This window comes from Peromyscus eremicus, chromosome 20, assembly GCF_949786415.1.
Source record: "Peromyscus eremicus chromosome 20, PerEre_H2_v1, whole genome shotgun sequence".
Taxonomy (NCBI): domain Eukaryota; kingdom Metazoa; phylum Chordata; class Mammalia; order Rodentia; family Cricetidae; genus Peromyscus; species Peromyscus eremicus.
Genome location: NC_081436.1, coordinates 20898372 through 20917478, shown reverse-complemented (window position 1 = coordinate 20917478; position 19107 = coordinate 20898372). Strand labels below are relative to the sequence as shown.

The window sequence follows — 19107 nt, the reverse complement described above, 5'->3', positions numbered from 1 at the left end:
ACCCCCTCCCCCCACCCCCATATGCTAAGCCCACCTCCTGCAGCACTGGGAACCTTGACTGGGCTAACAGAACTTCCCCAGTCCAGCCTGGCCCGTCTACAAACTTCTCTTTGGATCTGAGGGGAAGTGTGCAACAGCCCCCAGCCGGCTGGCTACTCACTTCTCACACTCTGACCTCGCTGGTGCCATTCCTGAGGTGAGATGCTAAGAATCAGCTCGGTCTGGTTTAACCTGGTTGTCACTGTTTGTGGAGGGCCTTGTTGCTGCTGTGCGGGGCACGACAGCATGTCACCTGCCGGTTCATTCAACCCTGTCAACGTGACATGAGGAGAACCATCTCCATTTACACCAGGAGAACGGCTTCCCAGGAGCAACAGCCAGGCTGGGCCAGCACGTGACATCTCCCTGGGCTCCTGGAAGCCGTGCTCTGCCCCCTTAATTGTACTGAGTCAGTTTCCTCATTTACAAAGTCAAATGGTGGGTGAGACAGATTTTTAGGGTTTTTTTTTAGCCATGGCTCTTTGTTCCAAAGAAACCTTAGGTGATGTACCCCGCCAGACAGGTGAAGATACGGGCCTCTGTGGTGTGGGGCCTCTGTGGGGAGCCGGGAAGGATGGGGGTTCAACCGTTGGGCTGCCCTCCCGACTCCTGCCCAGCACTCCTCGGTGGAGCAGAGCTCAGCCCTGCAGTCAGCAGGCTGCCTCCCTCCAGGGCCTGTCAGGCCCTGACTGGTCTTCACCCACAGTGACTGCTTCTGGAGCTGGAGCCAAATGCGGGGAGGGCAGGGGCGCTCACAGCTCCTTGGGCGCGGGGCTGGTGGAGCTCCTCAACAAGGACAGCAGATTCAGCGCTGAGATCCCTGGCACGTGGCCAGCGCAGATCTGCAGCATGCGGACCAGGCGCTGTGCCACGGTGGCCCGAAAGCTTTCCACCTTCAGGGAGAGCAAAGAAGAGCCGTGAGCGGGGGCTGGCTCTGCGGACATACTCCGTGCAGAGGCCAAGGCAAAGCTGGGGGCCGAGGTGCACGGGTACCCCAGGACTGTGCCACACCTTACCAGGTAACTTCCTACCTTGTTTTTCAAACCCAGAGACACCCCGAGACTGAGCCCTGATCAAGATAAGGGATTTGACAAGACTGGTGGGGTCTGGCCAGGCCATGGCAGTGCACGTCTTTAATCCCAGCATGTGGGAGGCAGAGGCAGGCAGATCTCTGTGAGTTTGAGGCCAGCCTGATCTACAGAATGGGTTCCAGGATGGCCAGTGCTACACAGCGAAACCCTGTCTCGACAAACCAAACAACCAAACAAACTGGTAAGGTCAACTACACAGTCCAGGGTCACAGAGGAGTGACCGCAGAGCTGGGACCTCAACCATGGCTAATCCTAGCCACTGACAGGCACCCCAGGAGGACACAGGCAGAAGGGAGGATGGACAGAGTAGCCCTCAACACAGATAAGGACGTGTGACCCACACCCACGTGTCCTTTATTGGGATGGAGGGCTCAGGGGAGCTGCGGGTTACAAGATGTCTTGGCCCTGGACCAGTGAGTTCTAGGCAAGTAAGAGACACTGATAAACGTTTGCCTCGCTGAAGAGCCAATGATGCTCCAGCAAGTGGCCTCGGGGCACTGTCAGCCCGTCACTGACTTGGCTCCTGCAACTCTGCCTCATCTCTACAGGCAGCGCCACCCTCCCAGCTGTCATGCCGGAAGCCTCGGTTGTCCCCGACTTGTCTTCCTGTCACCTCACATCTGGCCACCAGCACATTCTGTTGACTGTCCAGGAAACAGCAAAGACTATGGACCATCCCATGTCGCTCTTCTCTGGACACCACTGAATCCGGACCACTCGACCCTTCCAGAAAAATCTCCAAACCTTGTCCTCACTTCTGCCTTCCTCTCTCTTCATCTACTCACAGCCAGAGCGAAGCCCCGTGCCTGCGGGGCCCCAAACCTCCAGCAGTTCCAGCTTTATTTGGAGGAAAAGCACAGTCTTTACTGACTCTACCACCTCACCCCATCATTGCTGACATTTCCCATTACTCTGCCCTCCCAGGGATCAGCTATTTCACCCAGGCCCCCCTGAAGGACCCTCACCACACCAGGCCACACCAGGCAGCCCTGGCCCTCTGCACTCTGCACCTTCTTGACGAGCACTCTCTGCCAGACAGCGCGAGGCTGTTGCTCACACATGAGCTCTCCCCTTCGGGATCCATTCTACCCACAAAGCTACACCCAGACTCTCATCCCTTCTACCTCATTCATATTCTCTCTCTCTCTCTCTCTCTCTCTCTCTGTCTCTCTCTCTCTCTCTCTGTCTCTCTCTCTGTCTCTCTCTCTCTCTCTCTCTTTCTCTCTCTCTCTCTCTGTCTCTCTGTTTTTGGTTTTGGTTTTTCCAGACAGGGTTTCTCTGTATAACCTTGGCTGTCTTGGAACTTGCTTTGTCGACCAGGCTGTCCTCGACCTCACAGAGATTAGCCTGTCTGAGCCTCTAGAGTCCTGGGATTAAAGGCGTAGGTCACCACTGCCTGGCTCTAGTCATTTTTTTTTACATTGCAAACAAACAAACAGACAAAACAGACAAACAAACAAGCCCACGTGGCTAGTTGTGTTCCTGACTAGAGCACAGCCAGGGCATATATAAATCTTACTATTTTGCTCTCCGCTGTGTCTCTGATGCCTACAACAGTGCCAGGTACACTGTGTCTGTGTGACAGATATTGTGAATCCTCAAAGGTCTATATCTCCAATCTACTGCTGCTGGAGTCTGAATGCCACAGCTGTCTGCTGTCACTCATGACCCACACCGAGACAAGCCCTCCACACTGTCCAAGAGTGTTTCCCAGTCTATAAAAGAGCTAGCAACTCTTGTCACACAAAGGCCTCCAAATATGTTGAGGTTCCAATTGGATAAGACAAAAAGTATGCTCTGAAAATGCCAACTCAGACACATGCAGGGACCGACAGTCCACAGATGGGGCTCTTCATCTGAGGGACCTAGGCGTGTGTTCTGGGCAGGTATTTGTAGCCCTCCGCCAGCTGGGAACAGACTTCAGCCTCTGCTTTCCTCTGCACAGATGGCTCCGTGACTTTCCTTTCTTTTTAAAACTACGTTTAGAGAGAGAATGTGTGTGCGTGTGCGTGGTGTGTGTGTACGCCCATGCATGATGACCAGAGGTCAATTTACAAGGAATCCATTCTCTCCTTACCTGTGGGGCCCAGGGACAGAACTCAGGGTGACAGCAAGTGCCTTTACCTGCTGAGCCTATCACTGCCCTAGTCTAGGCCTTAAGTGCCATGAAAACTGAAAAACTGGTGTGGCCTGCCACCTCATGGCCACATATGGAACTGCAACAGCACCTGTTAATGGTTAACAGGCTCCACAACCACCACCTGCACCTGAGTTGGGACGCAAAGATGATTCTTCAGTAAGAGATCATAAACCCACCGAGAAGTGGGTATAAGGAGACTTGCTCAAAGCCACATAGTCAGCACGCCACAATGGGGAAATCGCTGACCATTACCCGGCTGGCCCTAACTTTGTGTGACTGAGCAAGGTGACTCTTTTTGGAGTGTTTTCTCAGAGGTTTGCTATGAGGAAACCCTGCAGGGTGAGACACTTCAGGTGTGCCGGGGGTACAGAGTGTCATAACCCATGAGAGCGGAGCCTGGATCTAGTCAAGGATTCTGATAACACTGTTAATGACAAAAGACAGATGTACAATGAATGGCATGTACACCCTGATCATGCTGTGGTCTAGGGGTGGTCTAGGGGGCAGTTTAGCAACCAGAACAAAGTAGCGACGAGATCTGCCCTAACATGTAAATGAGAGCATCAGCAGCTCTATGTGTATGGGTGTTCTGCCTGCATATAAATCTGTGCACCGTGTGTGCCTGGCGCCCCAGAAGGCCAAGCGTATCAGAACTGGAGTTATAGACAGGTGTGAGCTGTTAGGCAGATGCTGAGAACCAAACTCAGGTCCTCTGCAAGAACAGCAAATGTTCTTAGCCAACAGCCAGCACTCCAGCCCCCAGCATGCTGTCTGTTGGTAACTGCTAACTTAGCTATTCCCACTGACACTCTTGGCTAATCCATGAGCTCAGCTCCAGCTAGAGGTTAGTACGGTGCTGTGGGGGAGGGGGTAAACGCTACTTCTCATGCAAGTTTATAGGTCACCTGGATTCTGCCATCACAGGCACAGTCCACAGACCACATAACAGGAAACCCTGGGCCACAGGATTTTGTCCTGACCTGGTTCTTACGGAGTTACTTCATCTTAGGGAAAAGGTGCCAGACCCAGGACACAACTGTTCAAAACAAACCTCAAAACTAACAAAAAGATCCCCAGAGCAACTGAGCAGGCCAGGTATGTGGGTGGGGCAGTTCGGGGCCCAGAGGACCTTCAGTGATTCTCCCAGGGAGCGTACATCAACTCCTGCTGAACAATAACACATTTCTGGGGCTCCAGAGCTGGCCGGGTGGGAAGTGTGCTTGCTGTACAAGAATGCATCGTGACCCTAGCTCCCATGTCAAAAGCTGTGTATATATCTGCATATGTCTGTGAGTGCCAGTGACTCTAGTGCTGTGGGGGGAAGGGAAGGGCAGAGGCAGGAGGATTGCTGGGACTGGATAGCCACCAGTCTAGCTCCAGATTCGGTGAAGACCCTGCTGCTGTGGAATAATCCTTCTGTACACTGTGTGGATATATGTCGCTATGGTTGGTTTAATAAAACAAGCTGACTGGCCAATAGCTGAACAGGATAAAGTTAGGTGGGAAAGCCAAACTGAGAATGATGGGATGAGGAAGGGTAGAGTTAGAGAATCACTGGCAGACGCAGAGAGAGAAAGATGGGCATACAGTACTGAGAAAAGGTACCAAGCTACATGGCAAAGTACAGATAAGAAATATGGGTTAATTTAAGTGTAAGAGTTAGCTAGTAACAAGCCTGAGCTATTGGCCGAGCATTTATAATTAATATAAGTCTTTGTGTGATAATTTGGGAAGCAGCTGCCAGTTATTTGGGTGCAAAGGGTCTGGAGAGGAAAACTCCACCTATACCCTGCTTAAGAGAATTAGGCAGAGCGTGATAGAGAAGGACACCTGACATCCTTCTCTGCCTTCTGGGCATGCACAGGTACATGATCCTCCCCACATATGTACACACAACGCACACACAAAATAAAAAGAGAAATGCATACCTGCTTTGCTATGGCCAGACAGGGCTCACCTGGTGAGCACATGTACAGAAGTTAATCAGGGTGGAACCAACACACCCAGCTACCTGTCCATCTAATAAACACCCCCATTACTTGCTGTGTGTCCTGCCCTGTGACACCACAGACAAGGTCTGCAGTCCATGGAGGTTAGGATGACGTCAGGCACTCTGACGGCCAGACGGACCTGATACCTCATATCATAAGTACTTATCCCCCAGCAGGAGAGTGAACTATTGACAAGGACTTTCAAACACATACACAAGACTTAAAAGCCAAGCCTTAAACCAGAAGTACATGCCTCCCTCCATACCCGGGCCACCTCCCCTGGATACTTGGTGACCCTTCAGTAAGCATTCCTAATATGCTTATTGTGTTCTCACTGGCCCCAATGACCAGAGTTCTTACCTCTAAGTCACAGAAGAGCAAGGGGCTTCGGTAGGTGTGGGCCAGTTTTATAACTGTGTTCCGGTGAATGGTGCAGTGGCTCTCCTGTCCAGCTGCAAAGAAGCCAGGCACGTTTCAGGCTACATCCGCCAGAGATCCACCTGCCTCGGCTTCTGCCTCCCAAGTGCTCGATGGATAATTGAGTTTCTTCACTCTTGAAATAAGAACAAGAGCACCCACTACACAGAGCTGCTCAGAGTCAGTGAGCTGATACTGAGGAATCCCAGGCATTCACCGGTTTACCAGTATTCACCGAGAATCATCACCACCATCACTACCACCACCACCATCTCAGGCATCAGTGCGAGACTCTCCCCTCAAGGACCTCAGTGTCATAGGGAATGCTGGCAGATCGGACAGATCGCTGACCCTGAGCAGAGTGTTTGGGTATTCCCGCAGGAGTCAGCCAGACAAAGAGGAGAAACAGGACCTGACAGGAGCCTCAGTAATCATTCAGAGACAGTCCTGATTCCAGGCATGGTGACACAGAGTTTGAGGATAGCCTGAGCTACATATTGAGTCCCTGTCTCAAAATGTAAAGAAACTAATGAAACAGAGCAAAAATCCAAACGAAAGAAGGTGATGGATGGCCCAGCAGCAGGACTATGAAGCTCGCCTCCCCACTAATGGAGCTATAGGGCCCGGGGAAGCCACGTATGCTGTGAATCTGAGGTAATGCTTACTGTAATAAAAGACCTCAAGCCGGGCGGTGGTGGCGCACGCCTTTAATCCCAGCACTCGGGAGGCAGAGCCAGGCGGATCTCTGAGTTCGAGGCCAGCCTGGGCTACCAAGTGAGTTCCAGGAAAGGCGCAAAGCTACACAGAGAAACCCTGTCTCGAAAAACCAAAAAAAAAAAAAAAAAAAAAAAAAAAAAAAAGACCTCAAAGACCACTGTGATAAAAAAGAGTGTTTGAGCAAACGGATTACCAGTAATCCTGCCCCGCCTCAGGACCAGCAGGACCTTTTCCAGAGAACTGTGGCTGCCCCAAAGAATGAGGACAAGGAGTGGAGGCCAGACACAAAGGGAGGGGCTAATAGCAAAATCCGTGAGACATGATCTCACCACGTTGTCGAGGTGGCCTTGAACTTTGAGTAATCCCCCTGCATGCTGCTCTCAAATTCCTGTTCCTCCTGCCTTAGCATCCTGCGTGTTGAGATTAGAGGTGTGTGTAAACTTCCAGGTTTACTTTGCCTCTTTAGAGGATTTGAATTTCTCTCTGGAAGCCACAGGAGTCAGTGAGGAACTCCAAGCAAGAGCACAATCAGCTACCGGGATCAAGTTAGAAAGCCAGCAGTGTGGTGGCGCACGCCTTTAATCCCAGCACTCAGGAGGCAGAGCCAGGCGGATCTCTGTGAGTTCAAAGTCAGCCTGGTCTACAGAGTGAGTTCCAGGACAGCCAGGGGTACATAGTGAGACCCTGTCTCAAAACAAAAACCAAAGTACATTCTTAAATGGGGGCTGGAGAGATGGCTCAGTAGTTAAGAACACTGACTGCTCTTCCAGAGGACCCAGGTTCGATTCCCAGCACCCATGGTGGCTCACAACGACATGAAACTATAACTCCAGTTCTAGATCACATGCCCGCTTTTGATCTCCTTAGGCAAAAGAAAAAAATTCAGTAGTCAGGTAAGGAGAACCGCTCTGCAGACCTCCTCAGCAAGGGGTCACAACTGCTATTGCTCTAGCTGGGGTAGGAGCGCAGCAGGAAGAGGCCACACTTACCCCCTGTGACCAGGAAGCATACTTTCCCCAGGAAGAAGCTGCTGTCCACATGGTTCAGACACTCCTCCACGTTCCGGAGACTGGGACACAAGGCCAAGCAAGAAAAGACACCATAAGACAGAATTTTACAGCATAGCCCTGCGTGATGGCGCACACCTTTAATCTGAGCACTCAGGAGGCAAAGGCAGGCAGATCTCTAACTTTGAAGCTAGGCTGGCCTACAGATTGAGCTCCAGGACATTTAGGGCTACACAAAGAAACCCTGTCGTAACAACAACCACCACAACCACCACCACCACCACCACCACCACCACCACCACCACCACCACCACCACAACCCCCCATATTGAGACCTGGGGTTGAACTCAGGTGATTAAGCTAAGCCATCTTGCTGCCTACCTCCGTTCCCAACCCCCCCACTTTTGAGTCAAGATCTCATGTAGTTCAGGCTGCCCTGAAGATGACCTTGAACTTCTCATCTTCCTGTCTCCATATCCCAAATGCTGGGATTCCCGTCTGTTTTATTTTTAAAAAGGTTTTATTATTATTATTATTATTATTTTAAACTATGTGTTAACCGGTGCAAGCATGAGTTTAGGTGTACATGAGTGCTGGTGTCTGTGGATCCCCCAGAGCTGGAGTTACAGTAGGTTGTGAACCTCCTTCTGTGAGTGCTGGGAACCACATTTTCGGCACCACTGAGCCACCTGCCTAGCCACATATACCCTGTTTTAAAATTTACTTTTACTTACAGAGAAGGCCACGAATGCTCATAAAACAATCAAGCAATAAATATGAATACACACACACACACACACACATATAAAGAATCCTCCTCTTTGAATCATCCTTCACTGCCAACAGTGTGGGGTGTGAATTCTTCTAGGACTCTTCTTTCATGTGCAAATACAGCGGTGTGTTTAAACACCTACTGTTTTTCTCAACTACTGTCCCACATACTACCCAGCTCCCGATTGCTGTAGTTTTGATGTGGTTTAGGGCTAAGAGGTCAGGTGCTGAAATTTAATCCCCAGTACTACAAACAAGATAAATAAACCAAGGGCAGGGCTCAAAGGTTAAGCACACTGACTGCTCTACCAGAGGACCCGAGTTTGCATCCCAGAACCCACCAGGCAGCTCACAACTGTCTGTAACTGCAGCTGCAGGGGGCACAGTGCTCTCTTTTGGCCCCCTTGGGCAGTAGGCATAGACCTGCTAAATGAACAGGTGACGTCATGATTTGTCTTTCAAACCACCCCGCAGCCCTCCCTCCGCAGCCCTCCCTCCGCAGCCCTCCCTCCTCACCCCTCCTCACCCCTCCTCACCCCTCCTCACCCCTCCTCACCCCTCCTGCCTTCCCATCTAAGGTTACTGGTCCAGCACAGGCCCTGACTAGGTCCTCCAGCGCCCTGTCCCGGCACTCACCTGTGTTTGCTATGCAGGTTAATCACAAACACAATCAGGTCAATTCGGGGCCGGTTCACATTGGAGGGCAGAGGGAGGGAGTTGGCCAAGTGGCTGAAAAACAGAAAGTGCAGGACTAGAGACACACAGACTCACCTCACAGGGACTGTTCGTCCACACAGTGTCCTTTACAGGGAGAGGAGCTGCCTCAGAGGGGGTCCAGCACTGAGGCAGTGCACAGCCAGTTCTACCCAGACCTCTCTGGTCTGGTCCTTCAGCCAGAGGGGACTGTTGGTAACTGCTGTGATAAGAGGACTCAGACCCCCCACCCTGGGAGACCAAGCTGGGGCGGGGGGGGGGGGGGGGGGGGGGGCGTTGGCTGAGACGAGAGGATTTAGAAACCCTGCCTGCTGGGGGAAGACCAGGCTCAGGGGAGGTACTGGGCTGAGATGGTTGGGGATAAGACTGAATCCCTTTGGTATGAGGTAGAAACAGGCTCGATCCAGTTTTGTCATTTGCTAGCTATAATTGCCAAACCCCCACCTGAAGGCCTTTCATGAATTCTTCCACCCATTCTTTGTATATATTGCACTCTTTCCTTTTCTTTCTTTCTTTCTTTTCTTTTTTTTTTTTTTTTTTTTTTTCTGGGTCTCTCTATGTAGTCCAGGTTGGCCTTGAACTCAGAGATCCTCTTGCCTCTGCCTTCCAAGCTCTGAGATCAAAAGCATCTGTCACCATGCCTGGTCCATCACTCTTTCTTAGATTATAATTCAAGGAATACCAAGCGTATAAAACTTTTTTAATTTTTTTTAATTTTTTTTTTTTTTGATTTTTCGAGACAGGGTTTCTCTGAGAAACAGTTCTGGCTATCCTGGAACTCAATCTGTAGACCAGGCTGGCCTTGAACTCACAGAGATCCGCCTGCCTCTGCCTCCCAGTGCTGGGATTAAAGGTGTGCCCAACCACCGCCCGGCCACCCCTGATCTTTTTTGACTCTATCTCCAGGTGTTGGTATTACAGTCTTGTGCCATCATGCCTAGCTAAAACTACATAAAACATACATCTCCCTTTTCCCGCTTTGGTAGCTGGGATTACAAGCTCACTATTCAAGGGCAAATGCATTTTTAAAAATCCTTTTCTGTCTCTGAGTTATGAGATTGGTCTGGTGTTAATGTGTTTCATATTCTCAAGCCTGGAAGCCTGGTGAGGTTAGAAAAATGAAAGGAAAACACGCAGTAATTACTGTTCCTCCAAATCTGGGGCACTAAAGAATTCTCAGAATTTCGTTGCAGGCATAACCATGCCAGAACCTTTTCTCAATCACTGAAGCTTTCAGGGTTTTTTTTTGCTATTTTCTAGTTCATCTCACTGGACTAGTTCACCTTCACATCACCAAGCTTTCCTCAGAAATCCCCGCCTTACACTTCTACTAGCCTGAGACATTTTTAGCATTTCTTGGATCATGAATTAACCAGATTAACTCAACAGTTATTAACTGAGCTATTGTGTGCTAGTTACTGTTTAAGGCTCTGGGGGCTCACCAGTGAACGGGAGTCAAAATCTGTCCTTAGGGACTGGTGTGTGTGTGTGTGTGTGTGTGTGTGTGTGTGTGTGTGTGTGTGTGTGTGGTTGGGGGAAGGACCAGACACAAGCAAACAGGTGGGGAGGTGACTTCTTTGTATTTTGGTTTGAGACAGGGTCTTACGAAACCCAGGCTGGCCTGGAACTGTTTCCACCTGACAAATGCTGTGCCCCCTCATGTTGGGCTTAAACGGTGTTCATTTTCCCCAGGGGCTTTGGTTAGTCTCTCTTATGGTTACTTTTCAATCTAGAGTCACCTGGGGCGGGGGCATGTTTCAATGAGAAACTGTCTAGATTAGGTTTGCCTGTGGGCATGCCTTGTGAGGGATTTCCTTTCTTTTTAATTTCTTAATTGGGTTGAGGAAGGCAGATGGATCCACTGCAGGTGGCACCATTTTCTGGGAGGGGATTCTGGATTGCTAAGCACTAGCACACACACATTCCTTCCTTCCTCTTGACTGTGGATGTAACTGCTTCAACTTCCTACAGCACGGACTTCTCCAGCAACGACGGGCTACAAGTAACCTGGCACTTCGAGCCGAGAATGTCTTTTCTCCCTAAAGTTGGTTTGGTCAGGGTATTTTATCGCAGCAAAAGGAAACGAAACCAAGATCTGCTTTGCTTTTAGGCACTGACGACCAAACCCAGATAGATCTTCAATGAGTAAGTGGGTTTTCCGCGTATGTATGAGTCATGAACTTTTGCACAAACCTGTAAAGGAGTCAGCTCCGCAAGGGTGGGCAGGGCAGTAAGGGACGGAAAGGCGGCAACTGGGAGGAGTTGGGGCCCTCCCTCTCCCGCAGGCTCCCTTCCCTTCCCCTCAGGTCAGCCCAGAGTTCAGGCTGCACCTCAGCAACTTACACCCTCAGCTCGGATGCACAGTGGTCTTTGAGCATCGACTCCGCCAGCCGCTGCAGAAGCGCATCCTCCCGGCCCACCAGCTGCGAAGGGAGAGAACCAGACAGGGGGAGACCGGAGCAGGGCGGGCGGCTCCTCTCGAGGGCCCAGCACTTGGAATCCCTCCTGGGGGAACACCATTTCCCGAGAAGGGGACCCCGAGGAGCTGCACTTCCTTAGAACGCGGGAAACCCAAGTTCGAACTGGAACGCCCACTCAAGTCTGTTGCCGAGCCAGCCGCGCGCCTATTGGTGGAGGCGTCACTCGGCTTCCCGAGCCGCCGCTCCGATTGGTCCGGAGCAGTGCGCCCGCCCACCCCGCCGCCGTCCGAGCGCTCTGTGGCTGAGGACGCGCCCAGGCCTGGGCTTGCGGGGAGCCGGCCCAGGGGCGCCGCCCGCACCTACCAAGACGGTGGCCCCGTTCAGGTCGGGCAACTTGTCCATCGGCCTCAGCACCGACATCTCAGCGGCAGCCGGGCCACCCCGCTCAGCGCGCGGGTCTTTCAAACCGCCCCGAGTCCCGCCTCCAGGGGGCGGGGCGGGGCTTACACGTCTGGGCGGGGCTTCCTGCCAGCTCCTACTCTTAAAGAAACCACTACCTCGTTGCCTGGCCGTCCCTCCAGGATGTCTTTTATTTTTAATTATGTGCATATTGTGTGTGCATCCGCGCTCATGGGAGGAGAGGTGGCTGCGGAATCCAGAAGAGGGAGTTGGAGTCCCTGGAATTGGATTTCCAAGCCAAAAGTTCTGAGCCACCTGAAAAGGGTTATGGGAACCTAACGCAGGTCCCCTTCAAGAGCAGTATGTGCTCTTAACTGCTGAGCCATCTCTCCAGCCCCTACCATCCTCCTCTTTTAAAAAGGATTTATTTCGGGCTGGAGAGATGGCTCAGAGGTTAAGAGCACTGCCTGCTCTTCCAGAGGTCCTGAGTTCAAATCCCAGCAACCACAAGGTGGCTCACAACCCTCTGTAATGAGATCTGGTGCCCTCTTCTGGCCTGTAGTCATACATGCTGTATACATAATAAATAAATAAATCTTAAAAAAAAAAAAAAAAAAAAAGGCCGGGCGGTGGTGGCGGCGCACGCCTTTAATCCCAGCACTCGGGAGGCAGAGCCAGGCGGATCTCTGTGAGTTCGAGGCCAGCCTGGGCTACCAAGTGAGTCCCAGGAAAGGTACAAAGCTACACAGAGAAACCCTGTCTCAAAAAACAAAACAAAACAAAACAAAACAAAAAAAAAAAAAAAAAAAAGAAATGCTAAGGGGCTGGAGAGATGGCTCAGTGGTTAAGAGCACTGGCTGCTCTTCCAAAGGACCTGAGTTCAATTCCCAGCATCCACATAGCAACTGTTCTGTAATTCCAGTTCCAGGGGATCTGACACCCTTACACAGACACGCAGGCAGGCAAAACACCAGTGCATATAAAGTAAAAATAAATAAATCATTAAAAAAAAAAAAAAGGATTTATTTCATTATATTTTTAAAGTTTTCTATTTAAATTTATTTTCCTTTATGGGTATGGGTGTTTTGCCTACATGTGTATCTGTGTACCACGTGCACCGGGCCCCAAAGAGGGCATCAGATACCATGAAACGCGTTTACAGATCTCTGTGAGCTGCCATGTGGGTGTTCTGAATCCAACCTGGGTCCCCTGGAAGAACAGCCAGTGCTCTTAATGGTTGAGCCATCTCTCCAGATAAGTACAGCCTAAGTTTCCCCATCTACCTATTCCTGATGGTGTGATTTCTCTCCCAGCTGGTCTTGGGACTCCTCCCCCTCCCCCAACTAATAGGACTATGGACCTGAAAGTTCCAAGTGTATGATTTTTCTTTAAGTTCCTCAACTTTAACTTCTCTCCCTAGTCTATATCTGTCTCAGCGGATTTCTTCTTGACTGACGGACACCATCCAGCAATCAGCTGTGGACCACAAACTGTTCCAACTAACTGGCTTCACGCCCTGAACTTGCTGAAAGGTGATGTGAACTACTCCGGCCTATGTGATTGCTCCCAGTCTCTACTGCTGGGTCGGTGAACCAGATGCTTCTGATGGATGCCCTTTTGCCTGAATCCTCTCCTGGCCTCTGACTAACATTCCAGCCCTCCTGGTCCCTGACAATGATGTCCTAATTTAGCAGGAAATAGTTACAGAAGAAAATACATCACCCCTTGTCCTCTCCAAAAGGCTGGAATGTTAGGTCAAAAGGAAAACCCCCTGGCATATATGCCTATTGGAATACAAAGGAAGGTACCTACTAAAACCAAATAGACCCAAATCTATCAACAGACAAATTCATTAGCTAACATAGTTCTATAACATGATAGGGCACTCGACCTGCTTTATACAGGACAAAGAGGTTATTGTATGGCTTAAGAAAAATTCTTGTTTCTGTGCAAACTACTTGAAAACGATTAAAGAAAATTGGCAAGGATTCAGCCTACTAACACTGGAGAAAGGTGGCCCTTGCCTATACCTCAAGGAGGAATGTTGCTTCTATGTCAAGCAGTCAGGTATAATAAAAGATAAAGCCAGGTGGTGGTGGTGGCGGCTGCAGCGCACGCCTTTAATCCCAGCACTCAGGAGGAGAGGCAGGCGGATCTCAGAGTTTGAGGCCAGCCTGGTCTACAGAGTGAGTTCCAGGAAAGGCTCCAAAGCTACACAGAGAAGAAACCCTGTCTGGAAAAACCAAAGTAAAATAAAATAAAAGACAAAAATCTGACAACTCCAGACAGATCTCCAAAAAACGTAAGGAACAGCTCAACGCCTCTGGCCAGTGGATTGTTGACAGTCCAGTATGGAATTGGAGTTTGCCTTTTTGTTTTGTTTTGTTTTTTGTTTTTTTGAGATAGGGTTTCTCTGTGTAGTCCTGGCTACCCTGGAACTCACTCTGTGGACCAGGTTGGCCTTGAACTCACAGAGATTTGTCTGCCTTTGCCTCCTGAGTGCTGGGATTAAAGGTGTGGGCCACCACCCCTGGGCTGGAATGGTTTTCTCTTTTTAAGAGTCTTACTGGTATTGGAACCCAGGATCTCTTGCATGCTAAGCAAGCATTTTACCTCTGAGCCATATCCTTAGCCCACGTATTGCCCTTCTTAACTCCCCTTCTCTTCCTTTTCCTAATCCTACTAATTGCACCCCGTCTCATAAACTTCTTGTCTGGATTTCTTCAACAGTAGATTCAAAAGATTTCTAACCAGATATTTCATCACTTACTTGTTATTATGGGATTATCAGCCCCTAACCTGCTTATAACAGGATAATCAGTCCCAGAGGCCCACGACTCCCATTACATGTAGCTGGAGAGTTTTCTCTCCGGGTCCCGCCAAGTCCCGGCAGTCCCTTAGCCCACTTATAAAATAAACATACAGATGCTTATATTATTTAAACTGCTTGGCCATTAGCTCAGGCCTATCATTGTCTAGGTCTTACTCTTATATTCAGCCCATTTCTATTAATCTATACTTTGTCACGTGGCTCGTGGCTTACTGGTACCTTACATCTTCCTTGTCCTGGCAGCAGCTGCAGGCAGTCTCCCCCTCTGTCTTCCTGTTCCCTCAATTCTCCTCTCTGTTAGTCCCGCCTATACTTCCTGTCTGGCTACTGGCCAATCAGTGTTTTATTTATAAAGAGCGATATCCACAGCAATTACACCCAGATGGTGAAGATCAGGCTTGCTCCAAGGACTTCGATATCCCCATACAGCAGGAAGTAGTCTAGCAATAACCACCCCTACCTTTCTTTTTTTTTTTTTTTTTTTTTTTTTTTTTTTGAGACAAGGTTTCTCTGTGTAGCCCTGGCTGTCCTGGAACTCACACTGCAAACCAGGCTGGCCTCAAACTCAGAGATCTGCCTGCCTCTGCCTCTGCCTCTGAGAGCTGGGACTAAAGGCATGGGCTGCCCCCTGCCCATTGTTTCAATAGTTAAAAAAAAAAAAAAAAGCCATCATTCCAACCCCTCCCCCTTTCTAAGGGGGCATTTCAGCTCTGGCCTCAGACACGTAAGGTGCTAGGCAGGCCTTTAGGTTAACTGCCTCGTTAATGGTAGCTCCATCCTTAAGGTTGTTCAGAATAAAGACTTGAGGTGACTTTTTTTTTTTTTTTTTTAAGAAAACTTTTCACCCAGACAGTGGTGGCACTCTCCTTTAGTACCAGTACTCTAGAGGCAGAGATAGGTGGGTCTCTGAGTAAGAAAAGCTCTCACTCCCTATACTCCAGATGGCCTTAATTCATTATGGAGCCCAGGCTGGCCTCTGCCTCCTGAACGCTGGAGTTACAGGTGTGCTGCACCAAGCCCTGCTCTTTGGTCTTGACTCTTACTTAGGATCCACATCTAGTGAGTTAGCAAACCTGAGTTTGAGACAGGAAATCAGAACACGCAACTTCCTTGATTCAAACCAGCCCATGAATCCCATCTCAGCGTGCTGCAAACATCTGGCACGATCCCCAGGCGTCCTGGCTCCCGACGACAGCTTCCCTGACCTCCTCTTCTGCTCTTCACCCCTCAATGATGGTCGCAGCAGCGTGCTAGCCACTGGCGGTCCTTGTTCAGGACTTGGTTCCTCCTGTTCCCTCTGGATGAAATATCCCAGATAGTCAGAGCTCATCTTACTCCATTCATGCCTCGGCTCCAATTTCGACCCATCACAGGGGCTTGCTCTTTCCTGTGGCTTTTCTTTTGTTTTTGAGACAGGGTTTTACTCCGAGACTCCAGCTAACCTCCAACTCTGGGCAATCCTCCTGCCTCAGCCTCTCCAAGTGCTGGGGGATTAGAGGCAGGAGCCATCATGACCAGTTAGAGGATATGGGGGGGAGCACCAAAACAGGTATACACATTTTATGATGAAACCCATTATTGCATATAGCTAATAAAAAAACATTTTTTAAAAATGGGCCAGTGAGGCGGCCTCCTGGGTAACTAATGGTGTTTGCTGCCGACTTTGACAATCATACACGGTGGGGCGAAAGCACCGGATACCAGATGTTGTCCTGGTCTCCACTCACACACCATGGCACTCATGCCCATACATACAGATTGGTGCCCCCCCAATCCCAGCTGTATCCTTCTCTTCCTAAGTATTTCCTAGAGAGGCCTTTTCTTTTTTTCTTTTTTCCTTTCCCTTTCTTTCTTTCTTTCTTTCTTTCTTTCTTTCTTTCTTTCTTTCTTTCTTTCTTTCTTCCTTCCTTCCTTCCTTCCTTCCTCCCTTTCTTTCTTTCTTTTTCTCTGAGACAGGGTTTCTCTGTGTAGTCCTGGCTGTCCTGGATCTTGCTCTGTAGACCAGGCTGGTCTCAAACTCAGAGATCCACCTTCCTCTGCCTCCCTAGTGTTGAGATTAAAGGCATGTGCCACCACCATCCGGCTTAGGAGCCTTTCTTACTGACCCTACCTGAAATCACAACCCTCTCTCTGCCTCCTGGTGTCCTTTTCTGTCTCTGGTCTCCATTCTCCATTGCACTCATCTCCACGTCATTGTCACGAACTTCCCAGCCCACAGAGTCTGTTCTACTTACAAACTAACAGTCTAGTTCATTTCTGGAGGATGCTTCCAGAAGACAAGCCCTTCCAGAAAGAGATGAAGGACACATAGCTTTATTTACTTTATGGGAACAGTATGAGCTGGAGATGTTGCTCAGTTGGCAGAGTGCTTGCCTCAAAGATACAAAACTCTGGGTCTAGTCCCCAGAATTACAAAAACAGGGTATGGGGGCACACACCTATAATCCCAGCACTGGGGAGGTGGAGGCATGAAGATCAGAAGATCAAGGTCCTCAGTTCCATATGATTTTGAGGCCAGCCTGGCCTACCTGAGGCCCTGTCTCTAAAGAAAAAAAAAATTAAAAGCACCAGCTAGTGTTACTTTCCCATGACTCTTGGACTCCACAGTGGGCGCACTGTGGATCTTGCGAAGCTAGTGGGCGTTTTTTGTTTTTGTTTGTTTCTTTCTGAAACAGCCCTGGGGTTGGAGATTTAGCTCAGTGGTAGAGCGCTTGCCTAGCAAACGCAAGGCCCTGGGTTCGATCCTCAGCTAAAAAAAAAACCTAACCAAACAAACAAAAACAAAACAAAACAGGAGACAGCCCTGGCTGTCCTGGAACTCACTGTAGACCAGGCTGGCCTTGAACTCAAAGATCCTCCTGCCTCTGCCTCCTGAGCGCTGGGATTAAAGGCATGTGCTACCACTGCCTGGCCTAGTGGGTAGCTTTATAGTGGCTGGTAAACATATCTGTTCTTTGTTCAGGAGAGGATATGACCCTACCCTTCCAATTCTTTTCTACAAATACAACTCTGAGCAAAGGCTTGAGTACAAAGCTGTTGGGGTCTTGCCTTCTTGGCCTATCTAGAAAGAAACATCCTGAAATGTTCAGGGCACATAGCAGATTACTTTCTTTTAAAAATGTTTTTACTTCTTTTTTATGTGTATGAGTGTTTTGCGGATAAGTGCACCACATATATGCAGAACCTGGGGAGGCCAGAAGAGGGCATCAGATTCCCTTGGAACTGGAACTTGAGAGGTGGTGCTATCATGGCCCAGCTAACATTTTTCTTAAGACTGGCTTCTATGAGACCCTCGTGGGACACCTATGAAAGATGGGGGAATCTGAGTGTTGAGGTCCAGAGATCTTATCCTTTAACAGAAGCCACCCCAGCTTTACCTCTGTTACAGGTTTCCATGAAGCTTTTTCTATGACTAAAAGAATCACTGGCTGTAGTGGTTTGAATAGGCATAGCCCCAAGACTCATGTGTTTGAATGCTTGGCCCACAGGGAGTGGCACTATTAAGAGGTGTGGCCTTGTTGGAGTAGGTGTGGCCTTGTTAGAAAAAGTGTGTCACCATGGGGGTGAGCTTTGAGGCCTCATTTGCTCAAGCTATTCCCAGTGTGGTACACAGTCTCTCCTGCTACCTGTGGATCAAGATGTAATAACTCTCGGCTCCTTCTCCAGCACCATGGCTGCCTGCAGGCTGCCATCCATGCTTATCACCATGATGATAATGGACTAAACCTCTAAAACTGTACCCAGCCCCAACTAAATGCTTTCCTTTATAAGAGTTACTGTGGTCATGGTATCTCTTCACAGCAGTAAAACCCTGACTAAGAAAGTGGCTAAAACAATACCTACAGACCATTTATCACGAAAGTTACTGTACATGCTGAGAATGGGTGGTTCAAGCCTTTAATCCCAGCACTTGAGAGGCAGAGTCAGGTAGTCAGGTAGATCAAGGCCGATGGTCTACGTAGTGAGTTCCAAGACAGGCAGAGCTACATAGTCCTAAAAAAAAAAAAAAAAAAAAAAAAAAAAAGAAGAAGCAGCTATTATACAAGCCAGATTTGGTGATGCAGAGCTCATACTTAACACATGAGAGGTTATGAATTTCATATCTAGCACTGAAGGAAGAAAAAATTGGGCCAGCGAGATGGCTCAGCAGGTAAGGGTGCTTGCTGCCTCAAACCTAATGACCTGAGTTCGATTCCTGGAATTCACATGGTAGAAGAGAACTGATTCATGCAAGTTGTCCTCTGACCTCCATACACAGACTGCAGCAGGACACAAAAATAAAAGCATAATACACAATTTTTTTTATCGTTTTTAAAAATTATTTATTTATTTATTTATTTATTCTGAATGCTGTTTATTGAAGGAGGGAAGAGGTCTTAAATACAGGCTTACAGCACAATGGGAAAACCCCGGAGGGCAGAAGTTCGCTACAGATATTTTACAACCTTGCATCTAAACTGTTAATGCCCATTATGCAGGATACACAGACAAGGAACTTCCCTTAAGCATTCAGGAGGGTAGAACCTGGCAGGGAATTAGCATAGGGAGGATATCAAGATCAAGGTCAGCAA

General features: G+C 49.2%; 1 protein-coding gene across 2 annotated transcripts; it reads right to left on the bottom strand.

The window, feature by feature from the left end:
* Positions 1–439: 439 nt before the first annotated feature.
* On the bottom strand, positions 440–11790 carry Cenpm (centromere protein M). Of its 2 annotated transcripts, XM_059247630.1 has the most exons (6): positions 11671–11790; positions 11231–11310; positions 8810–8902; positions 7385–7464; positions 5622–5713; positions 440–932 (listed from the first exon to the last, which is right to left on the bottom strand). In XM_059247630.1, exons 1-6 carry the CDS (start codon positions 11725–11727, stop codon positions 792–794), a joined length of 543 nt encoding a protein of 180 aa, XP_059103613.1. In that variant the 5' UTR covers positions 11728–11790; the 3' UTR covers positions 440–791. The 2 variants fall into 2 exon arrangements, with proteins under 2 accessions (XP_059103613.1, XP_059103614.1); XM_059247631.1 differs by lacking the exon at positions 5622–5713.
* Between the last annotated feature and the right edge of the window lie 7317 nt (positions 11791–19107).